The sequence below is a fragment of the Drosophila melanogaster genome, chromosome X (assembly GCF_000001215.4).
Source record: "Drosophila melanogaster chromosome X".
NCBI lineage: Eukaryota > Metazoa > Arthropoda > Insecta > Diptera > Drosophilidae > Drosophila > Drosophila melanogaster.
Genome location: NC_004354.4, coordinates 9226972 through 9247336, shown reverse-complemented (window position 1 = coordinate 9247336; position 20365 = coordinate 9226972). Strand labels below are relative to the sequence as shown.

At 48.9% G+C, this 20365-nt stretch overlaps 6 protein-coding genes and 1 non-coding gene across 9 annotated transcripts; 5 read left to right on the top strand and 2 right to left on the bottom strand.

The window, feature by feature from the left end:
* amx (almondex) lies at positions 1–1422 on the top strand. Of its 2 annotated transcripts, none has more exons than NM_079905.3 (1): positions 1–1422. In NM_079905.3, the coding sequence occupies exon 1, from the start codon at positions 276–278 to the stop codon at positions 1128–1130; it is 855 nt and encodes a 284-aa protein (NP_524644.1). In that variant the 5' UTR covers positions 1–275; the 3' UTR covers positions 1131–1422. The 2 variants fall into 2 exon arrangements, with proteins under 2 accessions (NP_524644.1, NP_001245591.1); NM_001258662.2 differs by having other exon boundaries at positions 212–1422.
* On the bottom strand, positions 1412–3520 carry Larp7 (La related protein 7). Its single transcript, NM_080056.6, has 2 exons — positions 3191–3520; positions 1412–3130 (listed from the first exon to the last, which is right to left on the bottom strand). Exons 1-2 carry the CDS (start codon positions 3459–3461, stop codon positions 1614–1616), a joined length of 1788 nt encoding a protein of 595 aa, NP_524795.2. The 5' UTR covers positions 3462–3520; the 3' UTR covers positions 1412–1613.
* Positions 3521–3869: 349 nt separating this feature from the next.
* On the top strand, positions 3870–10536 carry mxc (multi sex combs). 2 transcript variants are annotated; one of them, NM_132320.3, is made up of 7 exons: positions 3870–4178; positions 4237–4404; positions 4468–4642; positions 4712–5012; positions 5117–9083; positions 9146–9848; positions 9923–10536. In NM_132320.3, exons 1-7 carry the CDS (start codon positions 4133–4135, stop codon positions 10074–10076), a joined length of 5514 nt encoding a protein of 1837 aa, NP_572548.1. In that variant the 5' UTR covers positions 3870–4132; the 3' UTR covers positions 10077–10536. The 2 variants fall into 2 exon arrangements, with proteins under 2 accessions (NP_572548.1, NP_001285043.1); NM_001298114.1 differs by having other exon boundaries at positions 9923–10359.
* A 215-nt stretch (positions 10537–10751) lies between these two features.
* Ir8a (Ionotropic receptor 8a) lies at positions 10752–14611 on the top strand (the record flags this gene model as incomplete). The annotated part of the gene is made up of 5 exons (NM_167185.1): positions 10752–10818; positions 10878–11027; positions 11159–11544; positions 12334–12513; positions 12584–14611. 5 exons carry the CDS (start codon positions 10752–10754, stop codon positions 14609–14611), a joined length of 2811 nt encoding a protein of 936 aa, NP_727328.1.
* On the top strand, positions 10819–10877 carry mir-4916 (mir-4916 stem loop). The gene has a single exon (NR_047788.1). It is a non-coding gene; the product is annotated as a mir-4916 precursor RNA (primary transcript).
* Positions 14612–14958: 347 nt separating the features above from the next.
* CG12121 (uncharacterized protein) lies at positions 14959–18541 on the top strand. Its single transcript, NM_132317.2, has 7 exons — positions 14959–15334; positions 15399–15509; positions 15571–15716; positions 15779–16637; positions 16696–16829; positions 16891–17158; positions 17482–18541. The coding sequence occupies exons 1-7, from the start codon at positions 15224–15226 to the stop codon at positions 18067–18069; spliced, it is 2217 nt and encodes a 738-aa protein (NP_572545.1). The 5' UTR covers positions 14959–15223; the 3' UTR covers positions 18070–18541.
* Gr8a (Gustatory receptor 8a) lies at positions 18510–20200 on the bottom strand. Its single transcript, NM_078542.6, has 4 exons — positions 19202–20200; positions 18989–19140; positions 18840–18929; positions 18510–18777 (listed from the first exon to the last, which is right to left on the bottom strand). Exons 1-4 carry the CDS (start codon positions 20040–20042, stop codon positions 18703–18705), a joined length of 1158 nt encoding a protein of 385 aa, NP_511097.3. The 5' UTR covers positions 20043–20200; the 3' UTR covers positions 18510–18702.
* Between the last annotated feature and the right edge of the window lie 165 nt (positions 20201–20365).

Below are 20365 nucleotides of genomic sequence, written 5' to 3'. Positions count from 1 at the left end.
CCAATGGTCACAACTTAAATGGAAAGGATATTAGGATTAGATATTACTAATTTGTTACGATGAGGGGAGAGGTATACTTATCTGTTTAGCCAATTTAATTGAGCCAAAACATATCTATAAACTATTCGATACGCTTTTTAAAGAAATTTCTCCTGAGCATTCGCGGTTGATATTTTCATGCCACGCGTATACGGTCACACTCTCCCACCCCACTCATTTTCTTAAAGGGAAAAACAATAACATTTCCGGCGTATTCCCCGCTCTATCTGACCAAAATGAGGCTCCAACGACAGTGCATTGTGGTCAACATGCGATCGGCCATTGTCCTGATCATGATCTTCGTGCTGACGGGGATCAGGAACAGCGAAACGGCCAGCGGTGGCAACCAGATGGACTTATCGGACTCAAAAGGCGATCACAAGGATAACAGCAATGCGAGCAATGGCAATGGAAATGCCAACGATAACGAGGTGTATGTGCCGCCCCTGGTGTCCAGCATGGTGGCCAAGAGTGGAGGAGGTGCCGGTGGACTCCTGGACAACATAACCGCCTACAGCAGCAGCAGCAGTAGCAGTAGCAGCAATGGGAACAACAACATGCTATGCCCGTACGATAAGGAAACGCCCTGTGATCGCCTGCAGTTTCCCTGCATCCGTTGCAACTACAATCATGGATGCATCTACGGCCGGGACTTGAATGTAACCTGCGAGGTGATCAACAATGTCCAGTGCCTGGGCGAACGGAGTTTCCAGCGACAAATGAATTGCCGATACTGCTACCAAACGGAAATGTGGCAACAGAGCTGTGGCCAGCGCTCCAGTTGCAACTCGGCGACGGATAAGCTATTCCGTACCAACTGCACCGTGCACCATGATGTGCTCTGCCTCGGCAATCGATCCTTTACCCGCAACCTGCGATGCAACTGGACGCAGGGCTATCGGTGGAGCACAGCCCTGCTGATTAGCCTCACGCTAGGGGGCTTTGGAGCCGATCGATTCTACTTGGGCCACTGGCAGGAAGGGATTGGAAAGCTGTTCAGCTTTGGCGGCCTCGGCGTCTGGACCATCATCGATGTCCTGCTCATCTCGATGCATTATTTGGGGCCAGCGGATGGCTCACTTTACATATAGTTTAGTTTTACAGGGGTTAATAGGTCATAAGCTAACTTTTCCATTACAGTGTACATAATAACGAATGCAAATATGCAACCATTAGGAATAGCAAGATCTTCTCAAAAACGTGTACATAATTAATTAGGAAATGTATTTTATTAATAATGCCAAAAGTTCTTTTTTGTATCTTTTATCTAGCACAATTCTTTGATCGTATCAATAAATAAGTGAAAGAGAAAATATAACCATCTCTTTCTCGTTCCTGTAAGATCAGACAAATTTGTAAAAATAAATGGTTTGTTTCATTCAGAAGATTTATTTCAATTTCACTAGGAAGTTTCTTTTTTAAAAATTCAATTTGTTTTTACAATATTACTCTAATATTACGAAATCTTGTGCTAGATCTAAATGTATCTTTTGCTTACATTTATAAATTTATATAGCTTATATTATAGAGTTTCCTGAAATGAAATCCAAACTCACCCCTCAACTGAAAGTGACTCAGTCCATGGCGGCCGCCTGCACTTCATCATCGCCATCATCAAACTTAATGTGCTTGCCCAGCATTTTGCCCACTTTCTCGCGACCGCGTTTTTGCTGCACGCGCACCTTTTTCGAGAGTTTCGCCTCGCGATCCTGCTCGATTTTTCGCCAATAGAGCGTCTCCTGCTGGCCAGAGAGCACTTTCAGCTGCCTCTCGGAGCAGTTGACCTGGCGTAGCAGTTCCTCGGCTGCGGCAGGCGTGCCCAAACGTAGTAGGGCCACTTGGTCGCCCTCCTTAATATCCACATATTTAATATCCGGATATTGGCGCATTTCAGCCTTAAATTCTTTAACATTGGTGCATGGTTTTAGCAGGGAGCACTCCACAATCAGCCCGGGCTCGTATTTAAAGAGCGGCGTGCGTTCCTGCGAAGGTTCTTCGGATTTGGTGGATTCCACGCCGCCGGCGCCGTAGAAATTCATGTTCATCTTGTGCACCGCCTTGCGACGCTTGGCTGGCACAGGCGCTGCTTCTACGGCACCTTCACCGCCATCGCTAGGGACCTCGCCTCCGGTTTCCTCCTCTTTAACTGCCTCGGGCAGCTGTGAAGGTTTCGGATGGTTTGGATGACTGGTCTGCTGGTGGTGAGGGTGCTGCTGATTTTGTGGGTGATTTTCTCGCCACAGCTTGCTCTTTGCCTCACTGACGATGCGACGCTGTAGATTCAAGTACTTATTGCGCATACTGCTCCAACTAGTCTTGGGTAGCACCTTGAGCTCCAGGGCACTGGGCTCAATGTTTGGCTTGTCCACGATCGCCTTCTTCTTGCGCTTGCGACGGCGCTTTTTGGCAGCTTCATCGCCATCGGTTGCCTCTGTTTTGTCCTCCTGCTCGGAGGCTTCGGCTGTGCCCTCTGCATCCGTTTCACTCGCTGTTTCCCCAGCTGTAGAGGTCTCGCTAGGCTGGCCCTCCTCCAACTTAACCCGTTTCACCTCGTGTATCTCCTCGCGATCCTTGTCGGTGGCCTCCCTTTTTAGATTTCGCTTTGGCAACTCAACCTGTTCAGCCTCTGACTGCGGCTGCTCCGCTTTCTGTTGTATCTGCTGCTGCTGCTGAAAGGAGCGCACACTGGCCAGATCACTGGGATCGGTTTCTACGGACAAAACGCCCTGTATCTGGGCAAAAGCCTTCACAGCTTTCTCCAAGGACCCGCTCTTTTCGAACTCGATAAAGGCAAATTCCTTGATCTTCTTAGTGCCCGGATAGTGGGGCAGGGACACGTAGGCCACCGGTCCGTAGCGGCTGAATACCTCCTTCAGCCAATCGTGAGTGGCATTTGCAGGCAGGGCCTCTACATACAAGGTTTTGTCGTTGACATCGCGCTGATCTGGTAGCTTGGTACGTCGCTTGACCTTTAGTTCGGTCTCATCCAGCTCCAGAAGCTGGGAGTTGCTTAGTGCCTTGGCTATCTGCTGCACATCCTGGGTGAGCGTCTTTATCTTATTGAAAGTGAGAAAGATTTCCAATGGTACATCTGTAAAAGAATAACATGATCAGTGTTATGTTGGCTGGTGAGCCAACCTTAGCTACTCACATGGATCCTGCTCTACGTAGCGCCGAAGGAAGCGATCCTTGCTCAAGTTGGCGTCACCGAAGTAGAATTCCATTTGACCGCGAATCGAATTGAACAAATGCCTCTTCCTTTTGCGTCCACCATCCTTTTTATCCGGCGATGCGTCTTCCGGCGCCGGTTCTTTGGAATTTTCCTCAGCTGGTTCAGTGGGTGCGGCTGGATCGGGTTTCTCCGCTGATGTCGCGGGCTCCTGACCCTCGCCCTTCTCCTTCTCGATACTCTTGGCAGCCATTGAGTGCCAGTTAACCAGTAATCTAAGTCACTCGAATAAAATATTGCACTTGGTTTTTGCGTTCTGATCTATTTGGCAACGCCGTCTAGTTATGAATTGCTGGGATGCCAGGTATTTGCAGCATTCCCATATCGATAGTTTAACGAATATCGGATTCTAAGTACTGTAACGTACACATAAAAACGAATTGAAGCAAGACCATCAAAGCAATAAAAACTGCTATAATTTGTTTTAAGCGAAAGAGACGTATTTCTTTGCTTTAATTATTACCATTATTTCCCACGCTCCTAATAAGGCTTGGCAGCCAAGCGCAAACAACGGGACTATATCGATAGTTCGGCGCTGTGGCAACCCTACTGCGTTGTTTTGGCGGGCGGCAAAAAAAACACAGATGCTATGCTAACCTATGTGTGTTGTACAGTGCGCCGCTAGAATCGGCAACAACAAAACGAAAATAGTCGGCGAATAGGCGAGAAAATGGTTTATTCTCTCTCGAATTAAAGCGCTGATTCAATTCCGACTAACTATTGAGTGATTAAACCTGCAACAGTCAATAATAAGGCATTACAAGTGCGTTCGATAAACCTAAAGTCTTGCAAGCGAAAAAAAAAAGAAAGGCAAGGCGAAAAGCGAGTGGATGGTGACGCTTAGCTGAGTCGGAAAGTCCAGCCATGGAGTCGATTGTCCTGCATTCGGACGTGGCTCGCTTGGTCCTGGGTAGGTTTTCCCTGGACGCTTTTCTAGCTCGCAATATTTATGCTCTTCCATTTTGTAGGCTACCTAGTCAACCAGAATCTAAAAAGGGCCGCACACACTCTGTGTCGCACATCGCCTCACCTGCGCCACGAGTTCCTGGCCCTTAAACAGGGCCTGCAGACGCACAACTTCCTTCACGGGGGTCTGGAGGAGATAATCTGCGAGCATGTCAAGATCACAAGCTTGGGTAAATTAGCACGCTCCTTGCGTTTCTTTTTTTTTGCGGCTGACCGAAAATCTCTCTTTTCAGTGGCCGGTGCCGTGCAGAAGCTGCCGCTGGATATGCGTATGCAGCTGCAGCAGATGAAGCTGTCCGAACGGGTCAGCGAACTGATAGCCGCCGGCGAGAGGAGTAGCTGTACCAATGAAAGCAGCACCCCAGGCGAGCCCACCATATCACAGTCGCATCGCAAGAGAAGGCGCTTGTAATTATAGATTTTTCCTTGACACAAGCACATCGGAATTCTCATTGCTCTCTTACCCCTTTTCCCCAGGCGCACCCATTCTCCCGTGAACAGCATTTCTTCGCCTTCGTTTAGCAAGCGACCGCGTCTGCTGCCGCCACACTTCTACTGCAGCGTTAACCGCGACAAGGTCAGGCAGAGTTTCCTAGGCAGCCAGGATGACTGCGAGGCGGAACTGGACGAAGAGGATGGCGAGAGCACAACGGCCACCGAGGACTTGGAGGAGGATGACTTACTTCCGGCGAATGGTCCTGGTCCGCGCAACAATTCCACGCCGCGCCAAGGTCATACCGAGTCCAATCCACTTCTGCTCACGCCGCAAAGCATGCCTGTAAGTCCATAGACATGCTTAATGCATATCTGCTTAATTAACCAATAGTGCATCTATTATGTATTCTAAACAAAAAACACTCTTTCGATTTACATTGATTTCAGGAACTGGCCTGCGCGATAATTAAGAATCAGGACTTCCAGGAGACGCTGGTAAAGAATATTAACGTAGCGCTGCAGACGGTGACTGTTAACAATCCGTCGGTAAGCTGTGACGCCATGTTGGATGGTCTAGTGAAGAACATACTGGAGGCCACCGAGAAGGATCCCTCGTTCGATCGCATCATACAGGAGGTGGTGATCGGGGATGAACCATTGGCAAATGAGGAGGACCCTGGTGTGTCGCCTGCCTCTGATGCTGCTGGGGCTGCTATTGTTCCCGCTGCTGATGGAGATGTGCTGCCGACAGAACAGGCCGTGGATCCCGTGCCGCCGCAAACACCGCTTATTATTCGCACCGCCGTTGCAGCCACCGCAGGAACCAATGCAGATCCCAATTTCTCCATCTCCAAGCTTATCGTACTGAACTCCAACGAGAGTGTCCAAAAAATGGTTGCTGGTTTGGATACGTCCAATATCAGCTTTACAAGCGAAGGCCTCAATATAAATTTTGCCGATCCAGCGTCAATGCTCAGCGAGGTGGAGGCGACAGCTGCTGGTCAGGTTTGTGTGGACGCCACCACCGGGCAGCTGACGTTTCCCATGTACCTCTCGAACGGTGGACTGCTGTCGCATCTTCCATTCCTGGTGAACAACGAGTGGGTAGCCCAGCAACTTGGGCCGGATGCCTTTGCCAACATTGATGACTCGCACATTGAGATATCGCTGCCGGAGCCGATTACTCTGTCTGCCAATCAGCTGCCCCCCAATTCCATTATCATTAGCAGCGCCCAGAAACAACCACCTCCCCCAAGCGTGGAGCCTCCAGTCCAGTTGATAAAAGATGCAGCCAAAGTGGACAACAAGGCGGGCCAGGGAACGGCGGCAAAAGAGCAACCGATAGATCAACTAGAGGAGGAGCAGCGAAAGTTTCCACCCGCATCCCTGGATTCATCTAGACAAGTCATGGAGAGAGTGACACCCTCGACGTCGGGAATAATTAACGTAAAGGCCTTTCGTAGCTTATCCACTCCCCGAAAGAGAACTTCGCATGTACGAACATTAACTTTTTCCCCTAAGGTTCCTCCTGGTGGCGTCCTGCATTCCAATACGCCGCTGTCCACTAGGCGACCTGGTTTGCTGGCCAAAGCCCAAGAGAAGCCAATTATCAACCATGTGGAGATCATCCAGGCCGCCTGCGACCTGAGCTCAAACGAGGGCCTTGGAGGAGTGCCACCACTCTTCGCCATGGAGGAGTGCAGCAATCAGACGGTGATCAGGGCCCATCCTCCAGCTGCCGCTCCGTCAGCAGCTCCGGTTCCTCCGTTGGTGGCCACGCCCAAAAGAAAACAGAAGCGACAAGCAGCGGTCAAGGCCTGCAAGCGAATCATCTCCCAGGCGGAATCGGAAACCAAGACGGATAAGGATCAAAAGAAAATTATGCCCAAAAATAACTCTGCCTGCAGCGCATCGTCGACCGCTCACGATGACAGCGCCGAGGCCAGCAAAGAGAATCTCCAGGAGCAGCAGAAGATTGAAGGAAAGCCAGATGTAGGCTCCGCCGCCAGAGGAGACGCAGTTGTAGATAACGATATGGCCGCCTGGCAGCGCCAGTTGCATGGCTCCAATTCTGACCTTGAAAATCGGCTGCGTGAGATTAACTCCAAGCGCGAGGAGGTAAAGGCCTCCGGCCGCTCGAGGCGTCCAAAGAAGAAAGATACACCCACTTCAGCTTCGTCGAGAGCACGAAAGGCTCCAATGGTCAAAGCGAAGGCGGAGCCCATGAATCTGGCAAAGAAACCGCAGCGCAGTGTTGGGGATTCCACTGAGAAGATCAACATCAAGATTATCACTCCTCAGAAACCAAAGCTCCTGAAGAAAAAGAAGGTGTTTGAGGCAAAAGAAGAAATCATAGACGAAACCATAGAAGAAACCATAGACGAAACCCAAGCGGAGATCGAGGAAAAGGATCAGAAGAAGAAAAGTGAACAAGGATGCATATATGCAAAGGATCAGGAGCAAGCGAAGGCCTTAGCGGCAGAACTGTCGCGACCCAACATGGCCATGCTTCTGGACACTCCGTTTAAAGCATCTCCCATTGGAGCAGGAGCAAGCGGAGCCGTAGAAGATGACACCACATCAAAGGAAGCTGGTGTTGGTGTAGCCGCTATCATCCCACCCACGCCAGGAATGGCCATTCCACCTCTGGACACGCCATATGGCAAGTTGCCCAGTAGCAGCTTTCTCTTTGGTTCGGATACCAAAAGTATTATGGATACGCCCCAGTTGAGTGCCATCACACCTGGATTTCGCTTGACACCTTTTGGACAGATGCCCGGTACTCCGATAGGCAGTGCTGCCAAGACTGAGTACTCTTCAGGCAGTTCCTATTATCGTCCGGATGAAGCGGAACACACCGATGCGAATGCGCAGTGCGCAATACAACAGTGGGGTGATCCGCAGGATAAGAAACAACCCAAGGTTCGGTCAACGCCCAAGAAGAAAAAGGTTGAGGCAGAGGATGAGCTTTCGCAACAGAAGAATCAAGAGCTAATAGAAATGGAGTGTTCAAAGAAAAGCCTTCATCCGGAGGACAAACATGCTGAGGACAATAAGAAAACACCGAAAAGACCAGAGAAGCCAATGGATGAACATCTGAAGGAAACTGAAAACGATGGTGAAAAGAATGAAACGGTTTTAGAAAAGACACCAGATGCTGTGAAGCAACCCGTTGTCCTGTCCTTGGAGCCCACCGTCCTTCGACGCGTTCGATCCTTTGGCAGTGAGGCGGTGGACAGTGCGGAGTCCGCTACAGCTGGCTCATTTCCCTCCGATCAGCAGCAGCTTCCGCACTATAAACTTTTGCCTGGCCTGCCCGAGGCAATTATTGAAGGATCTAGTAATTCTAGCTCCTCGGCAACCAGTTCATCGTCCTCATCCAGTTCGAGCTCAAGCTCCTCCAGTAGTTCATCATCGAGTTCCTCATCCTCGTCAAGTTCTCACAGCGGAAAGGGGGAAAGCAGAGGGGAAGAGGCAAATGGCGAGAATGCCGACGAAAAGTGCAGCAAGAAAAAGGAGATGCTACTAAACATAGATAACTTATCGAACATTAGCAGCACGGAAGACGAAGAGTGGCTGAAGGCAGCCGGTTCTGAGGATGCAGTTCTGCCCATGCTTGCTATCGACAGTCAGCCAGGTCAGTTAGTTAGCCAGGACGGGGAGGTCCGCTATCCTATCCGGAATTGGCTGACACCAAGCAAAGAGCAGGCCCAGGAGACGGATACCAGTGGAGAACAGCAAACAAAACCTACACCTCCTAAACCGGTGGCTGCTCCTGTTCCGCCTCCGCCGCTTCCTCTAACACCGCCAGCTGCTCCTCCGCCGCCTCCACCGCCTCCGCCAGAGGCGGACGATCCTTCATCCGTCGCTCTTCCAACGGCCTCTACAAGCCGTCAGGAACACCAACGCCAGCAGCTGAATGAAAAACGCCAACGTGTAGTGGCCAAGTTTAAGGAGCAACCCCAACCGATCAAAGGTCAAGGGAGAAAGACTGCCAACAAGAAGCTCACTGCAATGCGTGAAAATGCCAAACTGGCCAATCCAAGCAGTCAAAAATCGCCAAAAAATCGAAAGCACATCGAACCACTGAAAACAAAAGCAGCTAAAAAGCAAATAGAACCAAATCCGAATGTTAAGTCCACAGAGGCTACTGGTCCGCCAGTCGGTGCCGCCACAGATGCGCCAGCAGATCCGCCAGCCGGCAAATTGGATCCCGCTCTGCTCATGGCCCTCAATCTATCTGCGAAAAAACAGGAATCATTACCGATTGTAATCAAACCAAAGGTAAATCGAGCAGCGGTTGAAATTGCGGCACAGCCTGCCCCTGGAAAACGTGGACGCCCGAAAAAGGTACAGAACGGGGAGCCAGCCAATCTCTGTATGCGACGATCCTCGCGCCTAGTCGAAAATAAAAGTAAGTAGTTAAGATCCAATCGAATGGGTATTGAAACTAATATATTGTCTTTGCAAAACTAGCTCCTGCTCCGGAAGATCTCTCCAAATCCACTGAAGGAGCAAAGACGAAGACCCAAATCAAGGCAAATACCAAGAAACCGGCCAAGAAACGTGTCGAGGCAAGGGTACCCTCCTCCACAACCGATGCTCCGGCACTGCCCATTGTAGCGGAGGCGGAATCCACCCAAAAATCTCCAAAGCAAAAGCCGCAAATTCAGCAAACAATACAAGAACCTAAACAGGATCCACCGCCATCGAAATGCGATTCGGAGCCCGATGACAGCGACTTCGAGCAGGACATGTGCCTGAGCAGCAGCCAGGAGCGTTTTACCTATAATTTCACATATGCGGACAACGGACCAAAGTCCAGCAATCCGATGATACGTCAGCCATCGAGCTATTTCAAAAGCTATCAGATGCGCTTGATGACCGATGACGAACAGCTGCATACGCTGCGCATAGCCAGTGCCCAGGTGCTCTGTCTGGGCCAACCGGTGGCCAGCGCCATTCGCAATATACCCAAGAAGCGGATACGCCGCCTGACCGGCAATAGTGGCGGGACAGCGGCAACAGGGGGAAGTGCAAGTGTAAGTGGAGGAAGTGGAACGGGAGCGGAAGTTGCTGCTGCTGGCGAACAGCCTTCGGCCACGTCTACGCCGCTGGTGGAGAAGCCCCCATCCAGGAGTGGGCCGCAAGATGAGGAAGATCTGGAGGTGGCCACCATGTAAGTGGTGAACATATGCATTTTATTTTTTGTATGCTTATCATAATAATAATACCGTTCTTTAATTCATGCAGCAATTCAGCTCCGATAGCAGCGAACAGCAGCAGCGGAATTGGCGGCGAGGAGACACCGGAGAACTCTGCGCAGCAGAAGGAGCTGCAGAGCGAGAACCACATCGTGGAGTTCGAGGACATCGAGTCGATACTCTCACATCTGCACGGCACCTGATTCCAGCTCCATTGAAGTTGTTATCGTTTACATACTACATCTAGAACCATTTGTTGGCATCTCTAAGTTTTTTTTTAAGGAGACAGTTTTGAAGTGAATTTAATTACTATGTGCACCAAGGATCGTTATTATTAAAGTATTTATTTTTTTTCGCTGTAAGCTAAGACGGAGCAGCACCACCTGCTCACACAACATTCACATGAGAATCCCAGAAGAATCACTAATTTATGTTTCATTATGCACATTCGTAAATATAAAGAAATATATATATAAATATATATATATATATATATATATATATATATAAATACACACATATAACGCTGTATATTAATAGTTGATCTAAGTGTTAATATCCGTTTTTTTTTTTCGTATTACTAAGGCCCTGCCCGAACAAAAGATTATGATTTGATACTTTGTACTTTGTCGCATAAAGAGAATATAAGGAATTAACCAAGCCAATCCCTTTGACTTTCCATGGTAATGGAATTGCACTCAAGCTGTCGCATACTGTCAATTCCATCTGCTGAAATATGCATATTGCACAATGATGGGCACCGCACGCCATCATATAATTGGGATAGATAATTGGACAGCAATTGGGGCTGTTGTCCGATTTGGCGACATTGCTAGGACTTAAGTCCCGGCTAGAACTCTCTGAAATCGGTTGGAGCCATGGAGCTACCACTGCTGGTACTGCTGCTCGCACTTCGTTTCGCTGGCTCGGAAGTACTCAAGATAAGTGGGTGTTCTTGGAAATTCGCCTCGATCGGTAGCTAAATTTCTGATTACTCCTAAAAGCCTTTTGGATTGAGCCTGTTCAACGGGCGGAATTTGATACCGATATAGCGATGGTACTTAAGGAGTTGGATGCACTGCGTCTGGATGTTAAGGTGGATGATACCACCTTGACTCTGACCCGGTCGGAAGATGGCTTGGACATGCAGAGGTGTAAGTACTGTCGCTGAAAATCGTTGGCATTGGGGGTTTGTGGGGGTTTTGTAATCCTTTTGTAAACCTTGTAATGTGCCAATATCATATTATATAATTTAGAATTTTCTCAACCAATTGTCCTTCTGCAGTTTGTGAAATTCTGTCCACTGTCGGCGCGAGTGCCGTGATCGATCTCACCTACAGCCACTGGGAGGAGGGCTACAACCTGGTCCGCTCCCTGGGCATTGGCTATGTGCGTTTGGAGCGGATCATGCGTCCCTTTCTGGACATGTTCGGTGATTTTATGCGCCAGAAGCGGGCCAACAACGTGGCCATGGTGTTCATGAATGCCCGCGACGCCGTCGAAGCCATGCAACAGATGCTAGTCGGCTATCCCTTTCGGACACTAATCATGGACGCCAGTCAGACCGATCCTGGCCAGCATTTCCTCGAGCGCATTCGATCGCTGCGTCCGGCGCCAACTTATATAGCCCTATTCGCACGCGCTGCCGCCATGAATGGCATTTTCGAAAAGGTGAGCCCAGTGGTCAAAAACCGTACGGAAATGGGAATTTTCCGATTTTCCGTCTTAGAAGAGCACTTTTCTTGACCAAAACATTAGATAAAATGATCCAAATATTAAGTGTTATACCTTGTTGAGCTCGTAATTAAATTTCCAATCAAATTGAGTTCAAAAAATGACATTCTATTTTTTGTCAATTTTTTGCAAATTTTGATGATGTTACCCCTTACAATAAATGCGAAAATTTGGCCAAAAATTAATTTTACAAAGTCCGTCAAAAAATGATATGGATGGTTAGTATTGGTAATTAGCTGCTCAAAACAGTTATTTTTACATCTATATGAGCATTTTTAGCCATGTTATGACGAAAATTCCGTTTGTAAATATCAACTTTTTGGCAAAATCGGTTTTTCTGAATTTCGGTCATCAAATAAGCGGTTTTTTTGCCACAACTTAAAAAATAATTGTCTGAATATAGAATGTCATACCTCGTTGAGCTCGTAATTAAATTTCCAATCAAATTGAGTTAAAAAACGGACATTCTATTTTTTGTCAATTTTTTGCAAATTTTGATGATGTTACCCCTTACAAAAAATGCAAAAATTTACCAAAAAATTAATTTCCCAAAACCCGTCAAAAAGTTATAGGGATAGTTAGCAGTGGTAATTAGCTGCTCAAAACTGTTATTCTTACATCTATATGACCATTTTTAGGGAAGTTGTGATAAAAATCCTCTTCAAGGAATATAATTCCTGCAAAAAGGAATGATAGAATGTAAAAATGTTTTTCTTCAATTGACAGGTTCAAAAGGCGGACCTCTTTCAGCGGCCGCTGGAGTGGCATTTCGTATTCTTGGACACTCGGGATCGGGTATTTAAGTACAGGCGCCAGGCGGAACTGTGCACCCGGTTCACATTGAATCCTCGTGCGATCTGCCGATCGATGCCAATGCCGGATCTTTACTGCGGAAGTGGATTTACGGTGTGTTGAGAGTGGTCTCACATTGAATCATATATCATATTTGGATTCCCTAACTTCTAATCCCCGCCAGATGCAACGTGCCATGCTGCTGAATGTTCTGCGCAGCCTGATAAACGCCGCCCAGGTGAGTCCAGGTTATCCGTTGGCCATCTACCAGGACTGCAATGCCACCGCCTCGTCGTCGGAGGTGAGTGATCCGTTGGAGAAGGACGACTACAACTGGCTGGACATGGTGCACTGGAGCAACTTTCTCGCTTACGCCCCGCCTTTGCCACACATCCAGGATCAATTCCAAAGCCCAGTGCCGGGCCTCACCTTTGCGGTGAACATATCGGCGGGATACTATAGTTCCGAACACGAGGCGAAGACGGATCTGGCCGCCTGGTCGTCGGTGGGCGAGATGCGGCTCCTGAACGAGACGATCAGTCCGGCACGTCGATTCTTTCGCATCGGCACCGCCGAGAGCATTCCTTGGAGCTATCTGCGCCGAGAGGAAGGCACCGGTGAGCTGATACGGGATCGCAGTGGTTTGCCCATTTGGGAGGGCTATTGCATCGACTTCATCATCAGGCTTTCGCAAAAGCTGAACTTCGAGTTCGAGATCGTGGCCCCCGAGGTGGGACACATGGGCGAGCTAAACGAGCTGGGCGAGTGGGATGGCGTGGTGGGTGATCTGGTCCGTGGCGAGACGGACTTCGCCATTGCCGCACTGAAGATGTATTCGGAACGGGAGGAGGTGATCGACTTCTTGCCGCCATACTACGAGCAAACGGGCATATCGATAGCGATCCGGAAGCCGGTGCGCCGCACATCGCTGTTCAAGTTCATGACCGTGCTCCGACTGGAGGTCTGGCTGAGCATAGTGGCCGCTTTGGTCGGTACGGCCATCATGATCTGGTTCATGGACAAGTACTCGCCGTATAGCTCGCGGAACAATCGGCAGGCATATCCGTATGCCTGCCGAGAGTTCACGCTGCGGGAGAGCTTCTGGTTCGCCCTTACGTCGTTCACGCCACAGGGCGGAGGAGAAGCACCCAAGGCCATTTCCGGACGGATGCTGGTGGCCGCCTATTGGCTATTCGTCGTACTCATGCTGGCCACATTCACGGCCAATCTGGCCGCTTTCCTCACCGTGGAGCGTATGCAGACGCCGGTCCAATCGCTGGAGCAACTTGCTCGACAGTCGAGGATAAACTACACCGTTGTGAAGGACTCCGATACGCATCAATACTTTGTGAACATGAAGTTCGCCGAGGACACGCTGTACCGGATGTGGAAGGAGCTGGCCCTTAACGCTAGCAAGGATTTCAAGAAGTTCCGCATCTGGGACTATCCGATCAAGGAGCAGTATGGCCATATACTGCTGGCCATCAATAGCTCTCAGCCGGTGGCGGATGCCAAGGAGGGATTCGCCAATGTTGATGCACACGAGAATGCCGACTATGCCTTCATTCACGATTCGGCGGAGATCAAGTACGAGATCACGCGGAATTGTAATCTCACCGAGGTGGGCGAGGTGTTCGCCGAGCAGCCATATGCCGTGGCCGTTCAGCAGGGCAGTCATCTGGGCGACGAACTGAGCTACGCCATTTTGGAGCTGCAGAAGGATCGTTTCTTTGAGGAGCTGAAGGCCAAGTACTGGAACCAATCGAATCTGCCTAACTGCCCGCTGTCGGAGGACCAGGAAGGCATCACCCTGGAGAGTTTGGGCGGCGTCTTCATAGCCACCCTCTTCGGCCTTGTCCTTGCCATGATGACTCTCGGCATGGAGGTGCTCTACTACAAGAAGAAGCAGAACGCTCTGGAAATAACCCAGGTGCGTCCGGTGAATGATTCGTCGGGGTCCGGAGGCAATTCCTCAACAGCTCCACCCACTGCAACCAGCACCACGAAGCAGGCATGGCACATCCCTGTGCTGGAGGCGGAGGAGAAGCCAGCGAAGGTATCGCCACCGCCATCCTTCGAAACAGCCACATTCAGGGGCAAGAAGCTCCCGGCCAGGATCACTCTGGGCGATGGCAAATTTAAGCCGCGTCATGGACTGTACGCAAGGAGGAATCTCGGTGCCTCTGACTCCCACAGTGGCTACATGGAGTGAGGAGGCCAACATGGCCGAACAAACAAACATTGTTTCTTGTCGCACCTAATTAACAAGTGAAAACTATGTGTTAAATATATAATCGTTTTCTGTTTCATAACTTGTTTGCAACGTTTTCAAATAAACAATATCGCAATCGACTAAAGTATTAATTACATCTGATATTTTCAAGATCTAAAATGGCTAATTTAGTTTGATTTTAAACTGCTAGAAATGTGTTCTAAAATTTGAATTCCCGCTTGCCGCTGTTCTTGGACTAAGACTTAACGGCAAAACGGCTGTAGTGGCAACACTGCGAACCCCCCCACTCGTGTGGTATTTTTAAATCGATAGGTCCGGTCAAATAACACATGCTGATATCGAAGAACGATAGACTTCGATAGATCACCTTTTTTCCCCCAGCAAAAAAGTAAAATTCTTTGGGGTTTTTATCAAGGTGAGGTGTGAATAATAGGAACTGTGACGGCGGTCGCGGCAAATCGATTGCCGCATCTTGGATCGCAGCTAGCGCGGAACTCTGCGCCGGAACGTTCCGCCCGGAATCGCGGGGCAAAAGTGCCACGAAACGTCGCCGAAGAATAGAAGCGGAAAATTTGGGGAAAATACGGAAAGATGTGGGCTCCCGGCGGGGATGTTAAATCAATAGTGGTGCTGGCGGCACTGACGGCGCTTCTCTGGGCCCCACTTGAGGTCCTTGGGCGGAAGCACCATCTGGAAGTGAGGGTAAGTTGGAGGCACCCTTGCCAGCCTGGAGTAACTGACTCATAGTTGACCATGTTACCCGCAGAATGACCGTCGCCAGTACATCGCACTCAGCACCTTTGGATTCTACACTAATGGCCATTTGGATGTGCAGCTCAGCAAATTGACTTTTGACAATGAGCAGTCTACAGATTTGGTAGGTTAAGCCGGCTATGGCATTCACCACTTTCTCATCTGATCCGCTTTCTTCCTTGCAGATGGGTCTGTCGCTGGATAAGACCACTATTGACCAGCTTAATCCCTATTTGGACTCGCATCAAAACAAATGCATTCTCGAGGAATCACCTAAATCCCAGATCAGCGGACCCATTCTCTTCTTCGTGCTGGACCTCAAGGAGCTTAAGTATGTAGCTTCTCTTGTTTTTTTGAGCAGATCCATCTCATTTGGTACTTCTTTTCCTGCAGAGTTCGTGTTAAGTGCTCCCCCGAATGGCACAATATGCACATCTACAACCAAATCCCGTCCAGAACCAAGCGGCACTCACACATGGCCAAGGTCAGCGATTCGGTTCTGTTTCGCCAGACCCGCGCTGCCCAAGATTTCTCCGCCGAGGGGCCAGATGAGTCCATGGAGGATCCCTTGGAGCAAGAACCGACGGATTTAAAGTCTTCCTCGCCTGCTGCGGTTGCAGGCAAAATTGAGCTGCCCAAAGATGAAGGTGCACCCAAGGTAGATGCTCCTGCCCAAAATGTTGATGCTGTCAAAGAGGAGTCTGTTCCCAAGCCAGAAGTGGCTGCCAATCAGAATATTTCTGACAAGCAGGAACTGCCTCCCCCACCAAATGCCGCCCCTAAAGTGGAGGAAGCCGTTAAGAGTGAACAGAAGCAGGAGGAAGCCCCCGCTGAAAAGGATGAAACCCCTTCGAAAAAGGAGGAAACCCCAGCAAAGCAAGTATCCGTAGAAGAGCCAAAAGTCGCAGCCCCACCACTGGCCGTAAATAGCCCAGCAGCTGCTCCGTCCCTAGATGATACTGAAGTTGACAAGAAAAATGAAGCCACCGATACGGACGCAGCTCCCGGAAACCCTTTCCCCCACGAAGGCGATTCCGAAGAAGATTCATATGGACCCGACTCCTTTAAGCAATCGCAAGAAAACCTTTGCAAGGATTCGACCATGCCGCTGGTCAGGGAGACCATCAACAATGTACACTACTACAGCTTCAACTTCTCTATGATGGTGGCCACGCCCAGTGATGAGGGCTTGTACAACCTTTACTTCCACGCCTGTCCCAATTATCACACCTCAAAAATAATGTCCTTCAATGTGAGTACCAGCAACTATTCCACTTGGATCTTATCTAATGGGCCTGACCTTTACTTAGGTGGACATCGAGGAGAACAACAATGGCAACTATTTGTCGGCTGGAGAAATGCCCCTGCCAGCCTTGTACTTCATGATGAGCCTGCTCTTCTTTCTCTCCGGCCTCTTTTGGGTTTTCATTTTGAAGAAGAGCAAGTGAGTTAAAGTGGTTTGGCTGGCAATTGCAAAAATCATAATTGTCTCTTCTCTGTGGCAGGCACACTGTGTACAAAATCCATTATTTGATGGCCGTGCTGGTGTTCCTCAAGTCCCTCTCGCTGATGTTCCATTCGATCAACTATCACTTCATCGAAAAGCGGGGCGAGCATGTGGAGACCTGGGCCATCCTTTACTACATTGCCCACCTGCTGAAGGGCGCCGTGCTCTTCATCACCATCGTTTTGATTGGCACCGGCTGGACTTTTATTAAGCACATTCTCTCTGACAAGGACAAGAAGATTTTCATGATCGTAATTCCACTGCAGGTAAATTTTTATTTGTTATAAGTTAAAACCGAAAACGCACAGACCGTGGAATAGTTCTAATTAGTCATCAGCAATAAAAATATTTTATTGAAAGTTAGTTTTGTTGCGAGGCACTCATGACTGATTTCGTCACGTTCACGGTGAATTAAGACTTGTTTGTCCAAAGAGTAAATAGCGTAATTCCTATAATCTAAAGCTTTGCTGGTTGTGTTTACGATTAATGGCTCATAAAAGGCGAAGTTCGAAGAACGTTTTGTTTGTTTATCTCTAAATACCAAAAACAGTAAACAATGTAACTCATATTCACTTTTTTTCGCCCTCAGGTTCTGGCCAACGTGGCCCAGATCATTACGGACGAGTCTGATCAGAGCGACGCCGAGTTCCGTACCTGGCACAACATCTTCTTCTTCGTGGATCTGCTGTGCTGCGGCGCCATTCTCTTTCCAATCGTATGGTCCATCCGACATCTACATGAGGCCTCTGCGACAGATGGCAAGGCGGCGATCAATTTGCGCAAGTTGAAGCTGTTCCGTCAGTTCTACATCATGATCGTGTGCTATATCTACTTCACGCGGATCATCGTCGATCTGCTGCAGATGACGGTGGTGTTCCAATACGCCTGGCTAGACGAGATGTTCCGTGAGATGGCCACATACGTGTTCTTCGTGCTGACTGGCTACAAGTTCCGTCCAGTATCCTCGCATCCATACTTCACCGTGCCGGACGAAGACGAGGATGACGACGAGGTGGAGGTGCTTACCGAATCTGGTCTCACGGAGACGGTGCACCGTGTGAAGCAGCTAAACCGAAACCACGGAAGCGGCTTGGGCGGAATCACCATCATCGAGGGCAACGATGATGAGCGCGAGAACCTGATTGCAAAGCGGGAATCAAGCCATGAGTACGATTAGGCCCCATAATGGAAGCCAATTGATCTGCATCACCAATATTCCCTGCATTAGTCCGTAGTCTATAGTCCCCGGAGTCTTGGATATAATGACTCAAATTCTGAGCTAGTACTTTACCATTACTTTAATATATTTGTTTTATGTTCAGCGCATCTTAAGAGAAATCAATAAGAAAATCAAAAGCAAACGCGATGGCCATGGAGGGGATAATCTCAGCATATAAACTTGTATAGGGCAACGTCGGCACAACGTTTGGTGGGCACCAACTGCTCCTCCACCACCTCCTCCAGTGCCCGTCCAGTCGCCAGCCAAGGAACCCTTGTAAATAAATAATGAATCCGCTTAACGGAATACTGAACGCTTGTGACACCCAGGCCCTATCCTTGGTTTAAGATATACATATACATATAAATAAATACACTTATGTAATTACCTATAATTTTATGAATATAACAAAGCTTTAATATGTAAACCCAAGATTCAATCTGATTTAAACTGTGGGTGCAACTTGTAGAGATTAAAAACCACATGGAGAAATGCTAGTTGGTGAATCTCTAAAGTTTTTAAGGACAACTTCAAAAGCATATGTTCCTCAGCATTATGTTGACCTAATCATTTTCCACTTTTAAGGATGTCCTACATATAGGTATTGCTGAACTTTGGTATAAACTGGATGCTATAGATCATGTAGGTGCCCACGGAACAGGCCATCTGAAAGGACAGTGGTTATGTGTGAAACCATTACTCGAAGAGCGAGAGTACACCACACCCACCCGAGTTAGAAGACTGCAATCCAGGATGGTCAGGCCGAGGCAATCGATTCGTATCGGCTGATGCAGGAGTTGCAGTGAAAAGTTCTGAATCTGCCAAGAATCAAGGATGGGAAAGTGAGATACGACAGCATGATACCATGGCAGCCCACCTGCAGGGAGAGATCGGGACAGCTGCAGCAACCGGAATCGGTGACTATATTATGCAGCTGGTGGGCGATCCTGGGCACCACGACCATGCAGCTCTGCGAAGCGTATATGAAGGCGGGAATCTCGAGCAAGGCGGGAACGATTAGGTAGTAATCTGTAGGATGATACTCCATATATACTACATGATGTACTTAAATGATAGATCCCCAAGTCACCGTTGTTAATCACATTGTTGTAGATGCTGTAGTACATGAAGTAGCAGTCCACGGCGATGCGTATGTTGATGGTCAGCAGGACGGCGAGAATGGAGAAGTTGAAGGCACCCTGGAAACATTTGAGCATGTCATACACATGGCTATAGATGCGCTGCTTCTGCACTAGTCGTCGGCGCAGGAAACTTTCGAATCCAGGAAAACTCCGACCCGTTTCGCTAGCAAATCGCGAGTACTCCGCCAGCAGACCCATTTCGCGTTCCAAGCCGGTCAGCTGCTCCCTGAGCAGCTCCAAGTGCAGTACGAACTGCAGATTGCGCAGATACGTCAGCCACACGAGCGGCTCATAGGTGCTCCAAAAGAGCAACATATGTTGGGTGAGCGCTTGGAACTGCCACAATCCCAAATGGATCGCCACTTCGGCGGCCATCATGGCGTACAGGAATATCAGATAGCGACAAAACTGCTGGAACTCACTGCGCAGGCTCACCAAGCCCGTTTTTTGGCCGCCCAACTTGAAGTGCAGCCACCAGAAGTTGGCCAAATGCCGCTGGCTGCTCAGCGTCTCCAGATATATGGCCAGCACGCCCAATTCGGCGAATACGTATTTAAGGGCATCATTGGCACAGCCGAACATGTCGCCGCGATAGAGGAACTCCTCGCCGCTAAAGAGGCACGCGAGTACGAGGGCACTCAGCGAAATGAGCAGGAACAGGCTCCATGCCATCAGACGCCTCCTGGTCCTGGCCGGATTCCCATCGCCCGGCAACGGCAGCCCATGGAAGCCGAGCACCTGGTAGAGCCGCAGGTGGAACTGCAGGACCCGACCCAGATGGCCGCTCATCGTTGACTGCTCGGAAGTGAAACCCTTATGGATGGACAGGCCTTATCCTTGCGGCGGATCTCCCTTTAAATGGGCCAACAAACAACTGAGAAATCCATTAGCCTAACTGACTTCCTCAAAAACACTGAGAACAGTAGTCCATGTATGAATGTACCAAACACGATTTCCGTATTTGAAATAATAATAAATAATCAGAATGTAAATATATTATACGTTTTATAGATAGAATCAAGACTTAGGATAATTGCACTAAGTAGTATACTTAAATTCCCATTGCCAAGTGAACCGGTTGGTATCCAAAGTTGAAGTCAATAACAAAAATG

What these genes read in the sequence shown, in the direction of transcription:
- amx (NM_079905.3), top strand. Translation starts at nt 276, where the DNA reads ATGAGGCTCCAACGACAGTGCATTGTGGTCAACATGCGATCGGCCATT.
- Larp7 (NM_080056.6), bottom strand. Translation starts at nt 3,461, where the DNA reads ATGGCTGCCAAGAGTATCGAGAAGGAGAAGGGCGAGGGTCAGGAGCCC. An exon ending in CTACGTAGAGCAGGATCCAT is followed by an intron (nt 3,131 to 3,190) that starts GTGAGTAGCTAA and finishes ATTCTTTTACAG; the next exon opens with ATGTACCATTGGAAATCTTT.
- mxc (NM_132320.3), top strand. Translation starts at nt 4,133, where the DNA reads ATGGAGTCGATTGTCCTGCATTCGGACGTGGCTCGCTTGGTCCTGG. An exon ending in CGTGGCTCGCTTGGTCCTGG is followed by an intron (nt 4,179 to 4,236) that starts GTAGGTTTTCCC and finishes TCCATTTTGTAG; the next exon opens with GCTACCTAGTCAACCAGAAT. An exon ending in GCGCCTAGTCGAAAATAAAA is followed by an intron (nt 9,084 to 9,145) that starts GTAAGTAGTTAA and finishes TTGCAAAACTAG; the next exon opens with CTCCTGCTCCGGAAGATCTC.
- CG12121 (NM_132317.2), top strand. Translation starts at nt 15,224, where the DNA reads ATGTGGGCTCCCGGCGGGGATGTTAAATCAATAGTGGTGCTGGCGGCA. An exon ending in AGCACCATCTGGAAGTGAGG is followed by an intron (nt 15,335 to 15,398) that starts GTAAGTTGGAGG and finishes TGTTACCCGCAG; the next exon opens with AATGACCGTCGCCAGTACAT. An exon ending in ATGAGCAGTCTACAGATTTG is followed by an intron (nt 15,510 to 15,570) that starts GTAGGTTAAGCC and finishes TCTTCCTTGCAG; the next exon opens with ATGGGTCTGTCGCTGGATAA.
- Gr8a (NM_078542.6), bottom strand. Translation starts at nt 20,042, where the DNA reads ATGAGCGGCCATCTGGGTCGGGTCCTGCAGTTCCACCTGCGGCTCTAC. An exon ending in CAACAATGTGATTAACAACG is followed by an intron (nt 19,141 to 19,201) that starts GTGACTTGGGGA and finishes ATCATCCTACAG; the next exon opens with ATTACTACCTAATCGTTCCC. An exon ending in ATTGCAGTCTTCTAACTCGG is followed by an intron (nt 18,778 to 18,839) that starts GTGGGTGTGGTG and finishes CTGTCCTTTCAG; the next exon opens with ATGGCCTGTTCCGTGGGCAC.